The sequence below is a fragment of the Lissotriton vulgaris genome, chromosome 4_1 (genome assembly GCF_964263255.1).
Source record: "Lissotriton vulgaris chromosome 4_1, aLisVul1.2, whole genome shotgun sequence".
Lineage (NCBI taxonomy): Eukaryota > Metazoa > Chordata > Amphibia > Caudata > Salamandridae > Lissotriton > Lissotriton vulgaris.
Genome location: NC_141691.1, coordinates 159,944,943 through 159,971,329, shown reverse-complemented (window position 1 = coordinate 159,971,329; position 26,387 = coordinate 159,944,943). Strand labels below are relative to the sequence as shown.

Genomic DNA, 26,387 nt, shown 5'->3' with positions numbered 1-26,387 from the left:
GCTGAACTAGTGTATTCAAATCTACGGGACATTGGATAGCGGTCTTTTGTGTTGTGTCGGGGTCCTTGGTAGCACCAGTTTACCTATTATGTGCTGCTGACAGTGAGTCATAAAATGCAAAGTGCTCCTACACTCACTTTGTATCTTCCTACGTTGCTAGATGCCACGTGCTCCTGCAGTCATGTTGTTTCTTCCTAGTGTGGTAGAGTAGTAATCAAGTTGGGGAATGGCAAAAGCGATTTGATCATTTATGTGGTGGCAGTCCGTCCAGCATCTGTTCCTCCATGAGAGTGGAGGAGCGTCGTCAATCCGCTAGTTAGCAGGAAACATGAAAAACACAGAAAACAGAGAAAGATCAGCCCGGCTTGTTTTTGTTCATAGGCGATATATTGGATACAGCACTTAGGGGTCTATTAGCATGGCGGGCGGATCACCCCCGGCAGGCCGGCGGTAGCCACCGCCGGCATTGCAGGGGCGATCTGCCCGCCATCCTTGCAGGAATGACCCCCCGCCATCCTATCATGGCTGGGGAGTCCGCGGCGGACGGAAAGACCGTCCGCTGCATTTCCGACCCGGTTGCCTTGCGACCGGGGTGGAAAAGGCTTACAATATGGTGGCGGTTTCTGTTTGACACCAGCTATATTACAATGTGTGCTGGGGAATACCTTTCCAAAGGCATGCAGTTTCTACCTGCGGGGGCCCGTTGCCGGCCCCCAGGGACTTTAGGGGGTGCACATGGGGGTACCTATGGTACCCCCCTGCATTTCAAAGAACAACGTGGCAGGCACCGCGCGGTGCCTGTCACGTTGTGCTTTGAAATACACAACATGTATTTTTAGCATTGCGGCAGGCGGTGCTTCAAGCACCACACGCCACAATGTTAAAAATACAGGATGCGCCCGCCATTGTTCACCGTTCATTCATTGGAGTCAGTTTATTTGGATGGCACTTGTGAGATTGAATTACCCATAGAGGATGTCGTGGCTCTGACTAATCTCTTTACAGTTGCAGGGACATGGACTCGTAATGATTGATGTGGTTGACACCAAACGCATTATACTGCTTATTGATACTGAGCCAGAAGACCTTGTCCTGGGGATACCCTTTCACTCACAAGGGGTCGAAACATCGACATTTATCTCCCTTGGTACCTTATTATTTGTAATCCAATTACTATGTTGTGCGGACATGTATGTTAGAACAATGTGGTTAAGAACCAGGGAGCTTTGTTGGTGTCTTTTGTCCACACACTTAAGCACTGTCATCTGCACTTTTTTTTATATTAGTTGCACGGTCATTTGCACTTATATTGGAGAATATTGAACAGCAGAAGAAACCTTCTCAGTCTGATTGTGTTTTTGTATATGCAACCCAAGTGAGAACTTACCACTTGGTTGGTAGAGTAATACATTACCTGTTGGTCTCCCTAGACTTATACAAGAGGGTATCTTCTTCATGCAAAGAGACCCAAGCTGGACTCTGCACATATAGCTAAATCTGACCCTGTTCCCCGTGGGCATCTAGGTTTGTTCTTGTGACGCAGTACATGGCCAGGAGTATTTCAGTTATTTCTCACTAGTTACTCTTTTGTTCCATGTTTTAGCACTGACTGAACCAATATGTACCTACCGAATGTCCCCCTTGTAAATGCCAACTTGCCTCGTCTTGTATGTGAAACTTTTTCATCAGACAGCAGTTTGGGTGTTGAGATTTTTAACTCTCTATTAGCAACATAAAAAATGAAATAACACCAAATGCTCTTTGGCTAAAAAGCTAAAGGTGGTTAAGTGTGTTATAAATGTCATGCTGCTGCTTGGCAGCTATGAGCATGTGAATTTGAACTGTATACGTTGCTTTTCACTCATCATTTTCTACTTGAGTGTTTTTTCACCTCTAGTAGGCTATTATTTGTGCCTTTCTTATAACCCTAGGATTGGATTCAAGGCGAGTTTCTATCTTGAAGCAGTGTTTCATCAATTCATAGGTGTGTGATTGAGATTGGGAGTGGGGAATGTGGGAAAAAGGCCAGACCTATTTCTTTTGCCAGTGCTACTTTTCTTTGTCTTGGAATTTTGAGGACTCCATACAGACATCAGTTAGTATTAGTATATGATGATGTGATGTTTGCCAAAGCATCTATTTTAGCTTGTCCAGTGGGTCTTTCATCACTGAATAGCTAATAAAAGGACACCTTGAAGTTGGTATGCTCCTCAATGGGCATCCAATGCATGTTCGTTAACGAACGGTGTAGTGGGATGTATGACGTTACAACGCATACTTTACCATGCATGCCTTTACAACGCGGTTTTTACATCGCAAACCTTTACAACGCATAGCGCTTTGGGGTGCTGCATAGTGAAAAGTTTAATTTACTATTCCAACTCCAGTCCCCGTGGACTGTAGTTGGAATAGTAAAACAATGTAGTGTGGCCAAAGTTAGGTTACCCTTTCACATAATCAGCAAAGTGCAGAACTTCTTATATGAGTATCAGCTAAAAGTTTAGGATACCGGTGACATTACAGGATCAGGGCCCGGATGGCTTCATGAAAGATGTCTTCTGGGAGGGAGTGCACATAAGGGTTTGCTTGTACCAGACTGACTTCATTATTTGGCATTGTGGGATCTGAAGTAGAGGGGGTTTCCCACCAGAGTGATTTGGCGCACTGAATCAGCTGCTGTGAATACTTCTAGGTTAGTTGCTAACCGGCTGGTGTGTATATGAGGGTGATTACTGGTGTATACGAAGAGCACAGGTTCAGTTTTTATTGGGTTAGATTTGATGTATGCACAAGGCATCCAAAGATGGGTGAGTGTAAACACAATATACCCTCAGCAGATGAATGCTGCCTTGAAATGCAAACCGTTTAGTTGTATGTTCTGGTGTGCCCATTTAATTGAAAATGTACCCATCTTGAAAAAATGGCTAAGACCAATCAAGGACTTTGTCACCACGGCTATTGCAAGTAGAGCGTTGCAAAAAAAATTGATACTTGTATAGCGCACTACTCGCCCGCAAGGGTCTCAAGGCGCTTGTACGAATACCGCTGTGGAACCCATCCTGGCTTTCCCTGTGAGGCGTCCAATCCTGGGCACCCCCAAGGTGGAGGCCAGGCATCCTTAGCGTTGTGGGGGCCGTTGTAGAGATTAAGCAAGCTATTGCCCAGAGTTGCAGAGTGGGACCCCATGAATGGAATAGGCACCGAGGCGAGAATTATCAGGTCCGTGGAATTTTTGAGCCCAAGACCCGCCGAGGCGGGGAATTGAACCCTGGTCCGGGGCCAGACCTCTGCATCAGGGTCTGCCGCTCTAACCATTGAGCCACACTTCATCCTGATGGTCAATGATGTTGAAGGTCGGTGAAAGATCTAGCAAATATAGGTTTATGTTGAAGATCTGACCAAAGGCATCATTGACCAACTTGATTTTAGCCATCTTTGTTTCCCTCAATGAATACTTGTCCTTTGGAAGATCTTTCCGAGTGTAACTGGCAAGTGACCCGGAGAAAAGAATACAGCTACCCTCTGACCCTTCAAAGTGCGAGCACCTGGCATTTTGATGAGAGTGAAAATCATTTCTGAGGGCTGCTATTTTGATCTTATTCAATACATTGTTGGTAATAAATACATTTGAAGGAATAGAAGTATTTGGTGTGGTTAATATTGATTAAGGGTGTCATTAAAAATAGTCGAATACATAAATAAATAGATTGAATTGGGTAAGTGTGTTTTCAGATGTAGGATTTTATTTACCGGTTCGCTGTGGCGGACATTCCGCCGCGGTGTGGAAAAAAATGACGCGTGCTCAGTTTGGAAGGCCAGCGGACGTCCTCCGCACACGGCCACCGTGACGTCAGACGCATGAAAAAGGTTAACACTTCAGTACTGGAAAACAGAACACCTGCATGAAAAACTTGGCGGGTGTGGTGAAATGAAATGAAATACCAGCATTTGTAAAGTGCACAGCTACCCCCGGAGAGGTGTCTCGGCGCTGGGGGCCGTCGTGAAGATTAAGCAAGCTATTGCCCAGAGTTGCATGGTGCTGGGCTAACCGGGGATCGATCCGTGAACCTAATGGTCCGGAGTCGGTCACCCTGGCCACTGCGCAACACCACAAAGTGCAAAGTCTTTGTTATAATTGTTTTATTTCAAGGGGATTTAGTAGGAAGACTATGCGTACAAACCATTGATAGGACGATGTAAATTGTAAAGAACAGAAGTTCTGATGGTAATATGAATGCTGAAGCTGTTGGCTACCGGCTGTTTATTTCAGTGGTTGACTGATAAGTGGTTGGGCTGTGGGTGACCTTCTGGCCGACCGAGAGTTGCAACCATTTTCCAGCATGGTTGTCGTGCATGAAGGTGCCAGTAGCCCCCTCCAAGCAGGTCTACGAGTGCCTGCAAGCTGTAATCTCCTCCCAATGATCATCCGATTGCACTGCGATGTGACATTGGGGCCTGGTTGCGGAGAAGGAGGATGCGCATCACAGCTCCAGCTCCTGTGATTCTTTAAGGGTGCAGAATGAATGGCTGATTAAAGCTCAGCTCATCATCTGTTTCACCCAACCCCAGACACCCTGCTGTGAGAGACACCCTTGAATGGGCATTTATAGCTCCCGTGCTGGAGAAGTGGGAGCCTGGTGGAGAAGAAAAGGCATTCATATTCATGTTGAGTTGCAGTTTTGCAAGAACCACTGTAAATATCGGCATCACTTTTGTTACCCTGTAATAAAATAAAAAAAATATTACTGAAACAAAAGTTTATTTTCCATGTGTAGCGTCCACGGCAGAATAGATGAGATGATTGAAGAAAGAGCCAATGTCCTTCAGTACTTGTCCGTGTGGAAAATGCTGCCAATGGTCGACACTAGAACTAGAGTCTGAGTAATTAGTGAAGGAAAATACTTCTGAACTCTTGCAATAATAAGGAAAATTGAGCCCCGCATGAACTGATTTCTAGTAAGTGATATAATTAGAGGTGCTGCACGGCCAATTATTTTAATTTTTATTCATGAGTTGATTTTCTTTGCATTATTCAAATGAAATTTCTTTTTTCTTCTCATGCATTTGAAAATGAAATCATGCAAAATAAACAGAGGGTAATTCGGTGCATTTGTCGAGGGTATTTGACTGTGCCGCTGCTAATGAGGATCCAGGCGCTACCTGCTGCCAGCTGATAGTTTTGCATATTTATGTGTTCTCCAATATTCAGTGCTGCTCTCTTCATATCCATATCATTCACACAGCACTGGACTGTCCAAAAAGGTTGCTCGGTTTGCTTGGGAGTAGGGACGAGAGCAAGTGGATAACCATGTGAGAACAGCATAAGGCTCTGGCTTGCAGAAGAGAGCGGTAAACCTTTAGATTTAGGAGACACAAGCTGAGTCTTCCACGGGGTTCTTTTGTTTCCATCTTGTAGGAAGTAGGGAGCGGCTCTTCTGGGAAGATGACCACAGACCTCTAGTCAGTTGATGTGTTGGTCACACTGCTGTGCAAGACTGTGTGAACAAGGCAAAGATATTTCAATTGCACCCTTTGTTTAAGTGGAAGTCAGTGGAGTGAAGTCTAAGCCAGTGGGTTGTGGTCAGATCAGTGAAGGCCACAAATGATACAGGGAGCTAACTCTTTGGTGTGTGCTCATCATTTTAACAGGAATGTCCTTAAAGATTCCAATAAAGTGGCTGATGCAAGAGAGTCTACCCGGAGAACAATAAGGATTCATTTGTTTCAAATAAAGTGAGGGGGGAGGTAGAGTTCATGGCATCCAAGTAGGAACCACCCTTTCCTCTTCGGATTGCTTATTTGAGGCATGCGTTAGAGCTGATGATTGACAACCTCATCTCAGCAGGTTGTGGTCAATGGATGAAGACCAAAGGGCGGTAAGCTGACCCAAGCCTGCTGGCATGGGCTCGGTATCAGATCTATTAAAGCGGACTCAATTTTGCCCCTTTGATAAATCGTGGATGGCTCTTCATTGGTGGACATGAGATAACAGATGACATATCACCGGAGGATACATACTAGAGGTGTTCTGTGTGCATGGGAGAGGGTTGGTGAGGGGAAAGGTCTTTTGGATATGCTACATAAAGATTTACAGATTTCAGACTGTAAGGTTCCAGCTTGGCATGTAGGGATCAGTTTAACAGGAAAAAATTGAATCCTTGACGTAAACCACTGCGGTGTTTACCCCTATACATTTACATGAACGCTGCAGGCAGTACAGTTGGCGGGAAAGCTCAATTTATTTCTCTGCATTTCAAGGGCCAGCATCGGGGCTTTAATGCAGGGCCCCGCAGCCCTGTGGCATTAAAGGGGGCGGGGGGTTCACCCTGCAGAGGCACTCTGCATTCCTCCTTAGGAGTATGGATATCAATTAGATATTGGCGTCTCAGGGGACTCTCGCAGCATTCTGCAGGGGAGCCCTATCATTCTGCGATATGCCATTGGCTGGCATATAATGTTCAAGCAAGAAACTCAAGGATCCATTTTTAGGTCCGATGTTAGTTAAGACCATATCATTTAGCTAACCCTATATGTATACTATAATTAGTTATAGGGGATTTGAGCCGCCCTCTTCATCCATTGTTCTCTTACTGTGTCATTCACAGTTCTTCTATTCCACCCTCTACAGCCTAGAGCATGAGATAGTGGGCCAGCCACCTTCATCCATTGCTTAACTTCGCTATGAGTGATGGCGTTGTGCCTTTTTATCATGGAGCACATCCTCACACAAATCAGTTCCCTTAAGTGTCTGGATTAATATAGCAATGGGTGCTTTTTGGAACCAAACAAAAATGTCTGCCTTTTTCCAATGTTTTATCTTCAGATCGAGGGCTCTGCCTCTTCCGCAACAACAAAGCTTTGCAAAAACCACGACAAAGGAATATATGCACTGACAAAGCCAAAAGGCTGTCGGCCAATGTCCGACCTATTGGTTTTGCCAATGCTTGTCGTTTGAGGGCCTCAGGTGATTTTGCTCTATGATTGAGTTTTTCAGTGATTTGGGTGACTGCAGTGTAATTTATTTGGGTTTCCAAAGGGCAGTTGTTAATCTGTTTACTTCCTTTGCTCATAATATTGTTTAGTTGTCACCTTCTTCGAGCAAACGTCTTGTTTGTTGTTTCTTTTTCAACTTTCCTGGCCCTCTTCCATGCTGCACCTTACTGCAGTGGCCTGTTTAAGACCTGGTATAAAGATCATAGTGTGCTGCTTCGTTTCACCTTGCCCAGAGACCTTGAGGTAAACGAGCCTCCATATTACTGCAGCTGGAATGTGCAAGTGTTAACTTTGTAAGTCTTGAACCTTCAGCCTATCAGAAAACCAGTCCTGTTACATGGAGTTAATCATAACCAACCATGACTCTTTTTCAATCCTTTTGGTCTCCTATTGATTCATATATGTTGTTACGACAATAGTGAGAATTGATGTATTAAGATTTGCGATATTGAGATGTTAGCAGCAACTCAGCATTACCTGTGTGTTGATAACTTGTAATCCCTTTTCCCTTTCCCTCCTTCCCCAAACCATCATTTTATTTTTCCTTTGATTGATATCTTACTTAGAGTAATTTCATGACCTATTAGGTTCTTTTCATTGTTTGCTTTAATCACTCAATCGGGTCTTATTGATATGTATTGATTTTCGGTATTGTCTTTTATGTCTTAATTTTGAAATCTCAATAAAATTATTCTGAACTAAAAGAAAACCAGTCCTGTTTATTATTTTTTAATTTAATTTATCTTTTTGTGCCTACATAACTTACTATACAGAAGAATCTAGAGTCCTGCAAAAAATGAAGATTAAAACCTGGTACAGCAGGCCCCACCCTACTCTCACCCTTAGTCAGAACTGTTTACATGCTCTTTGGCTTTAGTGTGGCTTGATTTCCAATTCATTAATAAAATAAATTAGCATATTCAGAGAAAAACTAAATATTGCTGCAACAAAATGAAAAAAATCCTCTTTTCAGCAGTGTCATTTTGCACATTGCCATAGTTTTGTTATTTGTCTATATTGTTTCAAGTTGTGCTGAAATATTAATCGTTAATAATTACATTAGTAGTTTTCATTGTGGACTCTGTAGGTGGTGGGTTTATAAAAACATTTCCTGATGTCTGAGTAAAGGCGAGCAATTGTATTACCAATCCGTAGGAATTGACATTTTCTTACCAAACGCCTCATAATTATCATTAGCAGATCCATCTACTGTAAAGTTATTCGATATTTTCGATAGAAATCTGAGTGCAGTTTACATAGTAAACAGCCATTTACGAAGCAGCATTCCTAGCAACCTATTGTACCTACTCCGAACAAATTTCTTTAATCAATATGTTTCTGCAGAACTGCATCTAGAAACTATATTTTTTCACTGGTTCTCCGGGGTGTCCAACTCAAGCCCACACGTGTCTGATTGATTTCAGCTTTTTCTTGATAATCACGGATTTATAAATAGATTTTCATTTTGAAACGCTCTTTATAACTTTATATTATAACTAGCCTGAATCTCTAGCAAGTATAGGGCCCTCCTGGGCCAACTTTGGATATTGCATTAGTCACAAGCCGAATTAATTAAGTCAGGTTTCCGTCCATGAAGAACGTGGTAAAGATCATGAAGAACTGACACCTGTTTCGCTTATTCTGGATATAGGATAGTTGGCATCAGTGAGGAATAATGCAGCCTATTGTTTTGACTTTGGAATGGATGGATGGAAGCGTATTGATGAGTCTACCTTGGAAATCACTCCTGCAGTTGGAAAGGGAGTATTTTCACATTCAGCTTTAATAAGCATTTGCAATGTAATAGGTCTCGCGTTTACAACAAATGCGACACCTATTGCATTACAAAGGGTAGTTTCTAAAAATGTCCATGCAACACTTAAACTTTAGTGTCGGTCGCGCCCCTTTCTTTAGACGAGCCGTGTCCAAAGAAAGGGTCGTGGCCGCCATTAAAGTGAAAGTGCAGTATGGGGCGCTTTTACAAAAAAAAACCTTTGTTTGTCAAGTTGATAAACAAATGCATTTTTTTGTAAATGCGCCCCATACCGCGCTTTCACTTTAATGGTGGCCACACGCCTTTCTTTAGACAGGGCTTGTCTAAGAATAGGGGGGCGGCTGACATTAAAGTGTAAGTGCAGCATGGGGAAATAAAAAAAAAAAAATTAAACAAATAGTAAAAAAAAAAAAAACATGCAGCTGCCTCTGCCACAGCAAGTAAAGCAAGGGCATGGCTGCCACTATCAGCATGGCGTGCCGTGCTATGTAAAAAAAATACTAAAGCATTGCAAGAGAGGGTGTTCTGCCTGCCGCAGCAGGCAGGAGAAAACCATTAAACAAAATAGTGCTCGGAAGCTGTAATTAAAGCATACCGAGCAACAACACATGTAAAGGGGGTGTCCTCATGGGAGGTTACAAATGAGCACAAGGCGGTACTTAGGAGGGACTAATAAGCCTATTAACGAATTATAAGCCAGCATTTCCTAAGGAAAATGATACAAGCCAATAAAAAATATGGGCGGGGAGTGGACATGGCTTCATGTCCATACTCTTAATAGATTGCCTCGTAGAGCATGCGATGCCCGGGCTTGACCTAAAAATGTTAATTTACAGGCATCAATTCCTGTCAACCATTCACAGTAAATGTGATGTAATGCCCCCTAGCTGCAAATAATTTGGCCTGGTGTTCAAGTGCTTTTAACCTATTTGTAACCAAGGTAGACATTGCAAATTTGTGTGTGGGTAGACGTTAACATCTATTGTAAAAAGAAAATATCCTAAACATATCCTGTGTTCGATTTGGTATCCCCATAATCTCTGAATTTGTTTTAATTGTTCTGAAGGAGCCAAATGAATGTTTAGGTACTCAGCAGCTGCTTTTCAATTTGCCCATTTTTTTCACACCGTTCACCAACATAATGCAAATTCATGGTAATGTGGTATTTATGTAGTGCTGATTATTGTAATTGAAACTGATGTTATTGCCTTGTCCTATTTAGTTTATCAACATGGGGGGAATAAAATGGCATAATCGTCCTGCCAGGATTCGAATTTGTGATATGCAGATCACTCAAAGTATAAAGTGCTTTACTGGCAGCCATTTTGCTGGTATTTTAGTGCCCCTACGCCTTTTTTAGAAAGTTGGGGTAATACAGCTGCTCAGCGTAAATGTGGGCTTTAAAAGGTGCACTGTACGCTAATATGATTTTTATGTATAACACACATAGTTATTATTCTTTCTCATCATGTCTTCCTGTTGGCCTTGTCGATATGTTTCAGCTTGAGGTGCTATTGCAGAACTTTACATTTTTTTCTGATAGCGCGAGTTAAGAAATGTGTTGGTGTCTCCAGTACTTCCCCCTTTTCACGAAATGCAGAACTTGTCCTTTTAGGAGTGAGGCCAGGTCACGAGTTGTCGCTGTGTGTTTCTCAGGTTTTCCATCTGCAGTTCGATCCTGTGTTTCGGTGCGGGAGAACCCGCTGGGTGTGAAGAAACCCAATTCTCACATGTGGCCAGTCTGTTCTGTGTGATGACGTTGAAGGAAGCCACAGGGGGGATTCTGTTCAAATGACTGAACACCGTATACACCTCTACCGACTGTGCTTAACAGGCTGCCTGAGACTAACTTGCTATATTTTGTTTGATTTTACCCTCCGCATAGCAAAGGGGCTACTAAGGCACTTCCATTGGGGCAGTTGGTAATTTGTAAGTAAACAAGTCCCAGAGCCAAACTTGTATTTGTCAGAAAGCCACCAGGGCTCGCAAATTCGACTGCCCCTGCTAGGTCAATCAAATGAAATTTCCGGTGTTATTATTAACCCTCACACTGATAGAAGTGTGCCATTCTGCACTATTTTAAGGTATCTTTTGTAAGTGTGTGATAATCTGCACTATTTCAAGCTAGAAAAGCAATTTCTTTTTTTTTTTCATGATTCTGTGACATTTTTTGCTGGTCTTTCAAAAAAAATAACCCAGACACCACCACCAAGTGGTTGACTGTCATAATAAAGTGCCGGTGTTTGAAAGTAAATGCCAGCGCAAAGCACCAACAAACACTGGGACAAATTAAACACTGAATTTGGGGCAAATAAGTTTGAAAACTTGACATTGGCCTTCCATTAAAGCTCAGTGGTCACTTCATGTTTCTATTAGTTGAAGCTGCTAAAGTCCTTTACCTTTATCCCTCAACATCTGCATGGTCTTGTGGTACCCTCCAATATTTTACCCTCTCTTGATCATGCCATGTTACCTTGATTTGCCTGAGTGGTGTATTTAAAGTTTGGTGCAATATATGGCAGTGAGCCTGGTGGTAGGACTGTGGAAATATGATCCATGTAGTTGATGGTCACTGATTCCTTCTCGGCTCCTAGCTTTGAACCTTGCCCTCCCAGAAAATGTTGAGCTCCAAAAAATAGACTAAGTCCCAAGACAAAAACATGTAAATGGCTTGAGGACAGTCTACGGTACATTGCGGATGGCTTAACATCATGCCTATGTCCCTGTCAAATGCAAACTGATTGTGCTTGGGATTATTGCACTACTTATTCTTGGCATTTTTTCCCTCCATCAATAAAAAAAAAAAAATCATATACCCTAGTCACATTATCCAGTGTGATTATTTTGGTTTCTTCTTGCTCATTAAAATTTTCTGTATTTTTCTTAATGGATTTGGGAATTTTGAGGCGCATTACTGTGGAAGTGAGACCGCCAACTGCCCCACCCGCCATATTTTGATTACTTCGAAGTGTAGGCAGTCAGAAAATTTATTTTTTTCTACTGCAGTGTGTGCTGCGACTCTGAAAAGGGCTGCAGCACAAGCCACAGTAGAAAAAAGCTTTTATTCAAACATCCATGCACAGTGTGCCTGACACCATGTGGTGTCGGGCACCATGTGGTGCCTGGCGCACAGTGCATGGCTGCTTGGGGGCCACCCCATGTGCCCCCCTGGCCACTTAGCAGTGGGCCATAGGGGACAGGGTACCAGCTTGGGACCTCAAAGTCCATTTCCGACTGCCATGAAAAGGCTGTGGGGAAATTGGCATCGTGATCCTGACCGCAGTGCTAGATAGAGTAGGCTCTGCCTCCATTCAGGATCACGGTTCCAACCGCCACCACGTCAAAATCTGTACATCCTGGCAGAGGCGGCAGTCCATTCCCCCTCATACAAGGGTCCGCCCGCTTGCCTCCTAACAGTCAGCCAAACGTACTGTATATCGCTGGCATCGCCACCGACGGCCTGTCATTGGCGGTCTCCCAGCCATCGTGATGTGCCCCTCTATTAGATTGTTTACTTAACTTAAAATTGTTGGTACTACTTGAACATTTCTAGCATTTGTTTGCGGAATTACCTGCTGAGCTAGTAGGAGCTGAGCAGAGATTCTCTAGGAGCTATGTTGTAGCCTATCAAGGGTGTATTCATTAAGTCGGTTAGGTTATCTTCTCCCCAAATTAATAACTCAGTTTCTAACAAAAGCATCGACACGGGGTGCTTTGCACCATCACTTAATCAGAATGTGATGTAATGCAGGACTTCTAAATCCTGGAAGTCAACACTTGGTAGCTTGAGTTTGGAAGCAAGTAGAGTTGTCAAGTATGCGTCTTCTTTCTCAGCGATGGTGATGTCATAGAATAGAGTGGGGACCAGCAGGTGTTAGGCCATGGCAGTAGGAGTAATCTGGGGTTTATAGCTGGTGTTCAGTTTTTTTTCCTTCTTCCAAATCTGAGATCTGGTGAGGGGACATGCCTTATGAATGTGTCTGTTATGGAAGCACACCAAGCAGATGAACCTACCAGCTGTTTAATGATGGCAATATTGTACCTCCCAGTTTCAGTCCTAAAGTGGGGCGAGAGGAGCGTTTTTCACTTCAGCTCGGCTCCTCTGGCTCTCTAGCAGAAGAAAAGCAGCCTTACAAAGCAGAGTTCGTTAATTTAAATGGAATTGTATTGCAATCCCTTGGTTTGAACTCTGACAACATGCGTTGGGACTCATCCCATTCTAGTTCAATGTTTACCAAGGTCTCCAGAGTCCAATATGATTAATATAGCCTTATAGCCCGCCGTAGCGGGCTATACCGGCTATTAAAGGCCCGCTGAATCGTTAAAGGCCCGAGCCGAAGGCAGGGACTTTAACGAGACAGCGGGACTTTAATTGCCGGTATAGCCCTGCTACGAAGGGAATTAAGGCTATTAGAACATTCTGCCACTAGAGGGCAGAATGTTCTAACAAATTAAACAAAGGGTTCTCGAAGCTCGAGGGAATATAAATCCCCTCGAGCTTCGAGAAGCCTTTGTAGAACATTGGAATGTTGCTCTGTAGGCCTTTACCGGCCCGTAGAAGCAGGGAGCACTCCATTGTCTGCAATGGAGCTCCCAACATTCCAATGTTCTAATATACTTTACTGCCTTTAATCTCACAAGGTCTGCAAGACCAGTTCACCCGGAGAGTGTGGGTCGTAAAAAGGCATCACTCGAAAGGGAACTGTGTGTCTGTGCAGGAATCCATCCGATTATCACATTTTTAAGTGTTGTGGATGGAGCACTAGGTCTCTGGTATTATTTAGAAAAGGAGGAAAACAGTATACCTCTCACGGACAGTATAGATCCCGGATAATTCTCCGGTTCTCTGATCCATTGATGAAGACCTAGTAACAAGCCACTGGGCTACAGGCCCATGCGTTCATTTCCAGGTGGGGCCCCATGGAAGGGACATATCTTAGCCCATAGGGCAAGTACAAATAGAAAAGTTTGAAATCTGATTTTCTTGTGGTGCTTTATAGAGAATGTTTCACTACCAATATCGGAATGTAGACCTGCAGAGCCCCAAAAATGTTACCTACTGCACCAAATGCGCAACACTTTTGGGGATTACAGACCGGGTGAACGCCTTCAACATGCGCAGGCTTATCTGTAATGGTGTCATGCTTATGTTTGATACGCTTTGTTAGGCGCCTTGATGCCTTCGGGTTATTGTCTGCGCAATATAAATTTTATTCAAATCAAATCAAATCAACATCGAACCAGCATTGTCAAAGCACTAGGTCTCACCCTTCACTTGTGTTACCCACCCTTTTTGCCTTTGCCAATGCTTGTTGTCGATGCTGTTCTGCATTACCCCTAGGTCTCACCCTTCACTTGTGTTACCCACCCTTTTTGCCTTTGCCAATGCTTGTTGTCGATGCTGTTCTGCATTACCCCCGCCCCCCCCCCCCCCCCAATGGTTATTTTTCAATTCAGAAGTGCATTAATGACAAAAAAACAAACCTACATACCATGATGGCATATGCATTATCATATGATAGCCTTTCTTCCCCTTTTTAACCTTTAATTTAAGATTCCAAGGTTTTTGCTGCCCTGAAGTAGAAAATAAAGAATGCATGAAAGTGCATTAAAGAAGATTGGTATGAAAGAATTTTACAGGAAAATCTGCTTTTGCACTAGAAATCTCTACTAAATTTGGGATGTTACCATTTGACTAAAGCTTACAACTTCCAATTGTGTTTTAATAGCTGTACATACTTTGTAAAATTCATGAATGTATACACATTTTTAAAACACTAAGCATAGATTTAAAAAAGTAAAAAACTGTATTTAATTGGTATGGAGTATTTTCAATGTGCACGAGGTACCATACAGTATTACATCAGAGAACCAGCAGAAAGGTGCAAAGTAGTAAATTCAGAAGTATGGGAAAGCCCAAAAATTAAATTGTAAAACGGCGATGATATTTTAAAATAACAAATTTCATAAAGTAAGCAAAGAATAAAATCCCAGTTACAGATTTTTGGTTTCAGTACTTGCTTCGATTAGATTCAGTGTATTTACCACCTTATCAGGCTGACAGGCTGTGGTCCTTGTTACAGGGCTTGGAATAGAGCCCACCTCCGCTTTAAATATGAGAATATAAGATTTGTGCTTCAGCCTTTAGTTGCAGATGGTGAGACTAGTTTCATGGAAATTCGGGTCAAGAAATTAATCTCTTTGAAGGTTTCCCTACAAAGAAAAAGCTGACTGGAAAGCTGTGCTGCTCAAAGCAGTTGTCATGAGTTTCAAATGTGTATTTCTTGGCTTTATTAGTCCTTCCTCTCTTTCTGTTCCCCCATTTCTTTGAGGACCTTACAGTCACCGCTTTGTTGTTAATCTGCTACCTTATAATTGCAGCCTGATGTTGGCTTCATCAACTATATACACAGAGGTCTCAATGTATTTTAAGCCACACAGCTGTTCAGTGACTGGAGATGCAGTTATGTGTTATTTGTACTACCTCTCCATAATGCATTTCTTATTTTGTTTCTGTACAATACTTCATTCTCGTCGCTATTATCAGGGTGGTATTGTACGTGTCCTCACATTTTCATTGCAACTCCTTTTGTATTTCACTCTTCAGAGCGCTTCATAGGTGGCGCTGGTTTGAAAATATATTTTCACAGTATAATAACTTAGTACCTTTTAGTAATGGCCTTTTCTGCCACCATTGAAAAACAACACACTTAGTGGCCAATACAGATAGGCATTTTTCATTGTATTAAGTAGTGGTTCTGTTGTACTCTCTTACTTTACTTTCGTGTATTGGCCCAAAAACAACTAAAATGGGAATAAAGTGTGAATATTCAGGAAATATTCATATACAATTAGTACAAATGGAAAGCACAGTGACCTCGTTGCAATTGGGATTTGTGTTTCGTTGTTGATTCACAAAAGGATGTAAGATTACATAAGCGCACACTTTTAGTACAACTTCCCGTAGTCATAACATTGGTGCACGCCACAAGAAAATCCTTAATGTTGCATGTATTTTATGGTTTTGCCAGCCCCTCCTCTTTTCCTGGTATCTGGTTGCATTGTGGGCCTTGTAGTTTTATATTACTTCATTATGCATTTGAGATTCCATTTCTTTTTGCTCTAGTGGTGCTTGCTAGTTACAAAACCAATACAACTAATACTAGCAAATTTACCACCAGTGATCATTTTACCTCCAATGGTAATCCAGTGTAGTAGGTTTTTAGAAATCTGTAAAATTTACAGCCGTTTGAGCATTATAATGTTCGTACACCATTGAAAACATTGAACTGGCTCGGGGCTAATAATGGCTGGCATAAGTCTTCTGCCCCCATATTCCAATGTTTTCCTTTTTATTCCCCTTTTTTTTAAACTTTAGATCATTTTGCCCTCAGTTGGTGAAATTTTCTAATAGCCTTATAACTCTTCTGTCTTGTGTTATACTGGTTAACCTCTTTGGCGCTGCACGAATTCTGTCGCTGTGCGGGAGAATTAATAAGTGGGCGGGATTCGGACGGCCCCCGGCCGTCCTTGGCACACGTCCACCGTTACGTCCACCGTTACTTCGGACGGCTAGGGGCCATCCTGAGCACCGAAGAGGTTAAGGGCCTGCACTCTTGTTATAGGTCTTCACCTGCAACTCTTGCCTATAACTCGGGCTCAGGGCCTTTAACAACCAGTATAGCCGTGAGCAGCGGGCTATAAGGCTATATTATAATTGGTGACTATGCCCTGGCTTGCTTGTACTACCTGGTTCAGAATATCGCTCACAGACTAATGTACGAGTGGTAAAATAGCCATCAAAACTTGAAAAGAGAGGTAATGGACATTTGCACAATTTAGTACTTTTAAAGGCAAATTGGAAAAATGCAGTTGCTCTTCTTTTGAATTAATTTATGTCGATCTTCCTTCCTAATGTGGACCAGATGTCCAACATTTTGATCAATGGTACTGTCCATTCTGTCATTCTGTTCAGTTAAATCACTTGAGGTCAGGCAATATATTTTTGATCTAGTGTTTCATTTATAAAAAATGTATATTTTATGCATTTTTATATGTTGCAAAGTGATGGTCGCCACGATGTATATGTGAGTCACAGTTTTAATAGGAAGAGTGTTTTTTGTTTTGTTAATATCTGGCTATGTTTGATGAATCTTCACAAAACTTTCCCAAAAAAGTTCATCCACCTCTGCTACTTCCTTGAAGGTTTCAAGGTGATTCATCAAGCAGGGTTAAGAAAAAGGGAGGGGGCACTTTTTTCGTGGTGCAGTTTCCTATAGGGAATTTTAGACAATGATACAGAAAAAACGGCAAGAAGAAGCGAGCCAAGTTTGACAGAAAGATAGATCCTTACTGAGAAAGCATGAGTTTTATGATTTATGTCAATATGTTCAACTGTTTTTGAACAAATAAGGTTCAAATGCTAGAGCGATCTAGTGGCGTGGAAGTCCTGTGGTATCAGAATTCAAAACCAAGATTCCTGATTGACTGGTCCTGCGAAACCAAGACCCTCTGATTGAGAGACCACATAATGAAGAGAAATATATCAACCATCATTAAAGGGCATGGGGACTCAGTGAGTCTTAGTCCTAAAGAATTATTTAAAAAACATGAGGGCAGGTTGGGGATACCCTGACACCCTAGCCATTGTGGGTGGGTGTGAGGGGGTGTTCCAAAAAGCCAACCCCACGCCCCTAGGCAAAATTAAAAAATATTTTAGTTTTTTGGGCTGCTGTGATCATATGATACTGGTGCTGGAGGCAATGTGGCCTTGACCACCAAATGTGGTCTTGCTGTAGTACTGCGGGACCAGCAATCTTTTTTAAACTAATGTGGGTAGGAGCTGTGGGGGTGTTTTCTGCCCGAGGAATGTTGGCGGCCTGCGGGTGATGTTTGGTGCAGCCAACCTCCCTGCCATGAATGGCTTAAGGCCATAGACAGTCACCGTGCACAACCCTCTACCTCATAAGGTGTGGCAGGGTGGTTGTGGCGTAGGGCCTGGCCAAAGACGTGTGCAGTGGAGGTTGGCCACAGACATGTTGTAATAAGATCTTAATTTACGTTACAAAAATACTACAGAGATTCATTGAAAAAAAAACTGTGGAGTTATATATATGTAAGTAGGGTAGCAAGATTTGAACTAATGCTAAAAAAAAAAAGAATTCACGTTAAAACTACAGTTTAAAAAACAGAAAAACATGAAAATTCTCCAGTTATACGTAACTGAGCGAAGTATAACTAACACCAACATGGCTCACTTCTTACAATATAACATATCCGAAATCTTTGGTGATATTTGTATTGCGGGGTTGGTCAAAATAGTATGTAAAATCCTCTCAAATGAAACATTACCTATAAAATCTAGGGATCGTGGTAAACTAAGGAATGACAATAGAGGAATGGTGGCGATATCTTAATATTGATTTGAGCAGAATTATGAGAAATATTAAATGCAAGGTGGAAGAGAGTGGATTAAAATGGATAAAGTTAATAAAATGTACATACACAGACGGTTTGGTGGATTCCTAAAAAAAAACGGATATCTAAGTATTACTAATTGGGCACCCGAAAGACGAAAACAGTTACAGAGAATAATGGCAACTTTGTGAATACTCTAAAGAGGAAGAGTTAATCCTATACATTTTCAGATTGTAACGTATTGCATTTCACCAGGCAAGTTAATAGTATATTTCCTAGTTTGTTGAAAGGAAACCAGTAAATAATTCATCCTTTTTTTCATTCCAGAGACAGAGTTGATAATGAAGTCTCTTAGAAGCTGCTTCATATTCATTCTATGTATAATGGATCGAAATATCAGAAGACTTATTCAAATGACAAAACTCAGCCCAATGTTCTGTAATTCCATATTAAACTGAGCATACTTTATAAGGGACCTATTAAAGCATTGCCTAACATAAGGGAAGTGCTGCACCATGCAATTGTGGCAAGCACACAAAAAGCTAACTCTCATGCATATACAGCTCCAGCTCCCACTTACCTGGACTGGTCCTCCGACCAGTCAAGGCCCATTTAGACCTGGATCCACACCTCTGCTGCACTCCTCAAGCACACTCTCATCCCTTTCTCTCTCTCTCCCCCGCTCTCTCTTCACTCCTCATTTTTCCATTCTTGCCCATTTCTGACCTTTCTGCTCGTTCGGTGCCTTTCTGCTGCTTCTCCTTTCTTGCCTATTTCTGACCTTTTTCCTTGTTCAGTGCTGTACTACCACTTCTGCTTTCTTACAAATTAGTGACTTTCTGATCTTTTTCTGCATGCTCGGTCTCTTTCTGCCTCCTTCCTTCCTACTCGTGCTTGCCCATTCAACCTCCCCAGGCTTCTGCCACCTGCCCATGGGTGACTTATCTCCTCTTTTCTGCTACCTGTCTCATCCGAGCGCAAGAACATGATTAGTGGTGTCCCTCAAGGCTTATGCCTCAGGTCAACTATGTTCACATATATGACACCACTAGCCAATATAGTTAGGAGCCATTAACCATTTCCTTTGCAGACGACACCCAACTCATCCTCCCGCTATACGAAGAATCCAACATCACCAGAACCATTTTTCTCAAATTCAAGACCATTTTTGCTATGGAAAAATTGTGTCAAACTGAACACTGACAAAACTGAGGTTTTGCTCTTCGGCAACAAACCCTCCCCCGGGACGACTCTTTGTGGCCTTCGGAACTTGGACCTACTCCCACCTCTACCGACCACATCAGAAACCTAGGCATCATCCTTGACAGCAAGCTACAGATCAATTCTGTCAAATCCTCCTGCTTTTTGCTTGCTGCGCAAGATATGCAAGTGGCTCCCCTAGACTCCAGCCACTCGGTCACTCAAGCCTTCATCACCATCCGACTGGACTAGAGCAATACACTTTACGACGGGACCCCCACTCATCTCCTCCCCATACTCTAAATCAAAAAGAACGCTGCCACCAGACTAGTACTTGACCACCGCAGCCGAACACACATCACCCTTCACTTAAGAAGTCTCCACTGGATCTCGGTCCCGATGAGTGCAAATTCAGGATCCTCACCCATGCTTCAAGGCCCTGCAAAACTATAGCCCAGCATACATCACCCACCGACTCAGTTTCCACCAACCCAACTAGAACCTATGCTCCGCCTCCCTCTCCCAGGCTGACACCCCCAGATATGTCCTCAATATATCAGAGGCTGCTCCTTCTCCTATCTCGTAGCAACGGCCTGGAACTACCTCCCTCTTCACATCTGGAACACTACCACCTTATCTGAATTCTGAAAGCAGCTGAAGACCTGGCTTTTCGAATAAAACCCTGGCTCCCTTCCAGCGCCTGGATGCCCTCACGGGTGATTAGCAGTGCTTTACAAGTCAAATGATAGATTACATCTCTGTTTTCATCACATTATCAGGGCTTGAAATCAAATTGGCCACTGCAGTATGATGCTCTTCACCTGTGATAACAGTAATATTATCTTCGTGTTCAAATTATAGTCCCTCACCAGGCGTAACAAAACATTCTTTTAAGGTTCCAGATGACCAGGTCTCTTTTGAAGAATATATTCTTGGACTTAAGATATTATGTAGATTGAATTTGCTGTCTATTATAGCACAGGAACTGTCACCCTAAATCCATCCACACAGACCACAAGACTTATACTGAAATGGATGACATATTGGGTTCCAGCATCCAGTCAGTCTGCACAGTTACTGTTGTGTGGAAACTAATTCTGGCCTTTTGGGTCTTGTGAAGGCCTAGGGTACCACAAGTGAACTATTGAATACTCTAAGAGGTGGGAGTGCCCCCAGATATCCATTGATGTGCGGCTGGCAGACAAAGTCCGCCAATTTTAGTAAAAGTAGTCTTTAGCCATCATCAGTGCTCTCATCCTTAGTGGTGGTGATGGATATCAAAGTCCTGATTGGCTTTAATCACCTCTTGCCCCACACATTGCTGATACCTCTAAAGTTTGCCTTGCAGTTTTGAACCTTTTCTAACTTTACGAGTGTGGTCATGGTTATAAACACATGTATTCTCATTTTCACTACTGTACTGCGGAATATAAGGGCTTACGTGCTAAAAGCAAATTTAAATTGCAATATATTCAACATTTAACAACTTGGAAAGATGAACGACCTTCACTGGCTGCCAGTGAAAAAGTGGATTATTAGCATAATTATTATATTTGACACACCATGTATTCTCCATCATATTTTCTACACTTCTTTGTCGACATTATGTGATACGGGCCAGATTAAATACAGCACTCCACTGCACAGTGTGTTCACTGTGCCCCAATTTAAGTGTACAAAGTCTGAAGGGTGTCTATTTAGGGCCCAATTACAAGTCTGAGGACCGCCACACTCCTAGATGCGCTGCATTGGCGATCCAGCCATCGCAACACTGGCGGTCCGACTGCCCCATTAGCACTTGGGAGGTCGGACCGCCATGGGACCACTGCTGCCGCCAGGGAACCGCCATTCCCTGGAGGTGGCACGGCGTTCAGGAGACCACATTATGCTTGGCAGGACCTCTCCCAGAATGTTATTTTGGCACATTCCTGATTTGCTTGAACACGTTTCTTAGCGGGATAATGCTCTGCATTGGAAAGATTGTATAACGTGACAGACGTTTTTACATAATGTAATGAGTACACAATTCTGATGCAGAACGGTCCCAGTAGTAAATCTAATGACAACTTTTTAATTTAGTTTTGTAGTGAACCCCTGAAGAAGGGCTAAGGAAGCGCGAAATGCATTGGGTAAACATGATTAACTGCTATGGATGATCTGTGTATTCTAGCGTGCCTCAGAGAAAGGCCTGCACAGGTTATCTGTTACATTAAAAGCATGGGAAAACCTAAACATCTCACATGTGAATGGAGAAATGAAAAGGGGAAAAAAAATTTGGAGTAAATAATAAAGAATATAAAAATGTTAAGCACGGATAAGCTTGCTGTATTTTTTTGAAAAGCCATGAATCGAGCAGTGCGCCTGGCATAGTAAGAATACAAGGCTCCAGTTTTGATGGTTCCCATGGCAGTGCCATTTTCAAAGGCACTGCTGCCTTTGAGAGACACCGCAGAAGGAGCAACCTCGCCGCCAACCAGACCACTTTTAGGTTGTAATATGGCAGGCGGGCAGCAGCGAATTTTGGCGGTGTGGGGTGCGGCGGTGGTGTGCTGCCTGTCCCCGTCCCACCAAAAGTTGTAATCTGGCCCTTATTGTGCAAGACCCCAAACTTTGGAATAATCTGTTTTATTATCTTTGAAAGGAACAGAATATTTCAAAGGTTGGGCTGTTTGACCAGGCATTCTGGCTGTTTGACCAGCAATTCTGGCTGTTTGACCAGAATGTATAGCTGTCTCTGCTACACAGTCTCAGCAGATTTCTAGCCTACAAAGAGGGCACATTTGAGGTGAATGTTGCTCTCAATATGTGCCATTTTAGACGGGTAAATTAATGGAAAGTTTCAGTCTTGCGCTTGGTCTTCGTTCAGTCTACCTACATGTTAAGTTAAAAGGTAAGCTAGCGGTACAGAGGTCTTAGCATTCCTAGGTCCACCGGAGAAGACCTATGGCCATCATTTGTAAAATCCGGATCAATTTTCTATACCTAGTTTTGCCATATTTGTCAATGATGAGTGTCTTGGCATCTATCTTTTTTAATTGACAGTACTCAGCTCATTAGCTAAGTTGCTGAAGTGTGGGTTGCTATCAGGAGTACTTTTTTTTTTAATCATATCTGGCTTAACATTACATCTGTCCCTTTGGTACCCAGTTCTTTAGAAGATAAACAGATGGGGTTTTGACTTAGGACGAGGTGAGGGAGAGCTACTCCCTTGCCTGCTTTGTGTATGTTGCCCGCTTCCCTGGAGTGATTGCATTGCGATGCATGAGAGACTATTTTATCATCACAAAAGTGCTTAGAACCATCACTCAATAAATGTATTATCTCCGTGATGCATTATGTACTGACAGCAATCCTATCTGTTTTGTTTGTTGCACTGCAACAATTGGTTTACTTTAGACTTAAAGTGCAAGCACGATGTATTGGCTTTGCCAATACTTGTGTATCTATTCCTACATAATTAGCTTATTCACTCCTTCTATTCAAATATTAGATAGTTTATAGAACTGAGATTTCACCATAGTGATATTGTAGATGAAATACTCTAAAAGAAAGCTTGAAGGTCTCTAGTGCCAGGATGTACTTGTGGCCTAGAACAAATCTTTTTGCACTGCTAACTTGAACTTCGACCTACAGAAAGCATCAACCGTATGTGCAAAATACACATGTATGAGTTTGCGTGCGTGGTGTCGATGGGTGGGTGGGGGTTCCCAGTGCGGCAGGCCACCTGGAGCCGTCCAAGGAAGAGGCGGTGGGTCCCGGGATGAGTACTTTAGTTTTTTCCAGTATGGAGACTTTTTTGGGAGGATAAGCACCACATTTATTATTATTTTTTTTATTGATGAAACAAGTGATGTGTGTTTTTGAAGCAAAAACACCCCTGCATGTGATTATGGTAGACCAGGAATTACAGTAGAAAGAGCTCACTTATAAACATTCCTGCACACTCCCACCACAAGTGTAAATGTATATGTCCACTAAAGATCCAAAGGATTTGGGAGTATAATGGATTATGTAAATAACTGAATTTCCTATGAAACAACAACATTATTTGAACATTTCTTTTTGACAAATGTATTTTTTGCTTCTATGATATTTCGCCTCACTGGTGCTTGAGAATGAGAATAACCTTAAAATAATCAGTGTTTTGAAACTTTGATTTGCTACTGTTTGATTTGCAGCTGTTTCTGCAGTGAAACACGTCAGCTGGCTTTGTTCGATGAATTTTTACAAGTGACAATAAGGGAACAGTTGATATTTTGGTACTTCTGGACTTGTTTTGTAGATCACATTATTTACCTATTGGCCTCGCCTCCTACACCTGTGAAACTAACACAACATCATCTATTGACTTTTATGTGCTCCCAAATACTTTGGTGATATTTACGTACTTGACAGAACTATTTGCTGCACATTATAGATTTTCTTAGCAAAATATATAAATAGGCTTGGACAGAAACAAGTCAATAAAATGCATTACCAAAGTATGTGTATAGCTTAATATTCATTCATGCATATTGAAATTGGAAAGTCCATCTAAACTATCAATTTGTGTCTTTGTTTCTTTAAAGGCACACGCCTTCTCAGTCAGTTTAGGAATGCAGTCAGTTTCTCTTTAAGAAAGCAAGTTCCCTCTTGCTGCCATGCAAGATTGCACCTCTATCTGGTGCAACGACCAGATGCCGCAAGGAAGAAGGCAGACTCTTCCAGGGAAAGCCCTGTGAGTGCATATTATTGAGAAGAAACAATCCACTAACACACCTAATCTTAGCCAACAGGCATAAATGCCTTTTTATTAAACTGTGTAGTTTCCTATTGGCCACTTCTGTCTGTTTTGCTTTCACAATCCTAAGTATTACCTGGTTTCGTGTCCACGTTTTTTCAATTGCGTCACAGATTGCTGACACCTTTAACTTGAAGTTCCTTGCTTTTCCCAGCCTTTCTGTAAACAACCGGTTTGTCATGCATGGCTTCTATTTGATGCCATTAGCATCAATTATTGAATCGCAATCCAGCTATTCACAGCTGTTATGTAACTGTGGGAAAGAAAAGGTGTTTACTATTGTTGTGCTGTCACCAGGGTAAGCGCTAGCTTAGTGTGTTCCATGACCTCGCACAGGTTTGAGCGAAGTGACGAAATGGTGACTGCCAGTCTCACCCACTACTTTCACCTCTTGGGACTCTACAGACCCTAGGGAGGTGGCTGAACAGGCTGTCATGCTGCCTGTGCCAACAATGGTTGTCCCTTTCTGCGCATGTCTCTACACACCGCTGTTAAAAAACACGCTGCTGCAGAGTCACGCACGGTCAAGTGAGCCGCTTGCGTTCTGCTTTGAAGAACGTGGTACGCAGTTTTGATCAGATAGGGGAATGGATGGCACAGAGGGTCGTGCGGATGGATGACATTAAATGTAGTAGGTTGGGGTCAGTTGCAGAGGGCCCGGTTTCTTTTTAAATTAGAGGTAATTTTAGTGAGTGGTGGGAGTCGTTAGCAGGAGACCAGTTTTTATAAAATAAATCTTTGAGGTGGGGATGGGGAAACCATGTTATTGATAGTTCCCCATTAATTCTGTGCTATGCTATTATGTTCAAAGCAGTAGACCATATATCTTAAAATTATAGGTGGGTAAGAAATGCATAGTCAACATTTTTCTCCTGGGTGTCCTGAATGACATCTTAGGGAACTTGAACTTTGCTCTCACTGTCTATTTGATGCCATACATAACCACTCTGTGAACAAGATTCAGGTTATTTTCCATTACTCATCTATAATACTATTTATTTTTGTCTAACATGCCCTGCCTCAAGAACATCTATCAGATTTCCTATGACTTACCTTTACCTCAATCACTTTATTTACATACGTCCGGTATTTAACCATCTAGAATGACCTAAAAAAAAGATGCTGTTGTGATGTCGGTCAAAATCTCAATATATAAGCACTACATTTTAATCTGGGGAATCAGTGAAACACCTTTTCAATTTGTGGTGGCATATTGACCACTTATTGTAAGTTTCAAAGGAGCCATCTGGAGAGAGCTGAATGCTTTTGTTTAATCTGATATGACGGGCTTTAGAATTCTCCTAAAAAGTCCTGGTTTGTGGTGAACATCTTCTTTACTTGCTTGTCTATTGCTTTAGTGAATTGCCTAATGTGTAGATCTACACCATAAGATCTGAAAAAAGAAACTGCTTCTCCAAATAATGATTTACATATTTTTGTTTCTGGTATTAATTCCTTTTCTGCTTCTTCTTTGGTCCTAGGAGGTTGTGAGGGCTGCTGAAGATGTCCGATAGTGTGGATACTGACGAGAAACCTCCGGCTCCTCCACTGAGAATGAACAGTAACAACCGTGACTCTTCGATATTGAACCACGGCTCCAAACCACTCCCGATGGCCCCTGAAGAGAAGAATAAAAAAGCCAGACTTCGTTCCATCTTCCCAGGAGGAGGGGATAAAAGTAAAGTATTAGTCTGGGGCTTTATGAAGGGATCATTGTGAATGCTCTTGGTCTTGTATTTTTGGCTTTGTTTTACATTGTTTTTCTGTGGATGGGGTGTGGGTATTAGGTGATTTGATTGTTGTGTAGACCTTTTCTGAAAAGTACTTTTTACATTGAAGTGGCACACAACTGTACATGTAACAATCCCTTATCACTCATTCATTTATGAAGCAACAAGTCTAGCACAAAAATCCTCCTTGTAGAGGGAAGCACACAAGGTGATCTTGGGCCCTGCAGGCATGTGTAACTTTCTTAACACATATCTTGGTGTCCATCTGGTTAGTGAGCGGGTTGCCGAATGATCCTGCCATTAACCTCAATAAAATACACTGAGAATGATTGATGAAAATTAGCAGCACCAAAGAACTCTATCAATTTTTACCCTTGTCTTAACCCTTACTCTATTCCTGTTTACCACAAGCTCAGTCCGTTCTACTAATCACATGTCAGTTTGATCACTTATATAAAAAGGTCATGTGAGGGACACAAAATAGAATGTACAT

The 26,387-nt window shown here is 42.2% G+C and overlaps 1 protein-coding gene across 2 annotated transcripts in view; it reads left to right on the top strand.

The window, feature by feature from the left end:
• PAK3 (p21 (RAC1) activated kinase 3) overlaps nt 1–26,387 on the top strand; it is a 355,050-nt gene that overhangs the window by 129,099 nt on the left and 199,564 nt on the right. For both annotated transcript variants that reach the window (XM_086918440.1, XM_086918439.1), the window contains exon 2: nt 25,646–25,842. In XM_086918440.1, coding sequence (XP_086774566.1) covers nt 25,668–25,842 — 175 coding nt within the window. In that variant the 5' untranslated portion in view covers nt 25,646–25,667. The remainder of the gene's footprint in view (nt 1–25,645; nt 25,843–26,387) is intronic.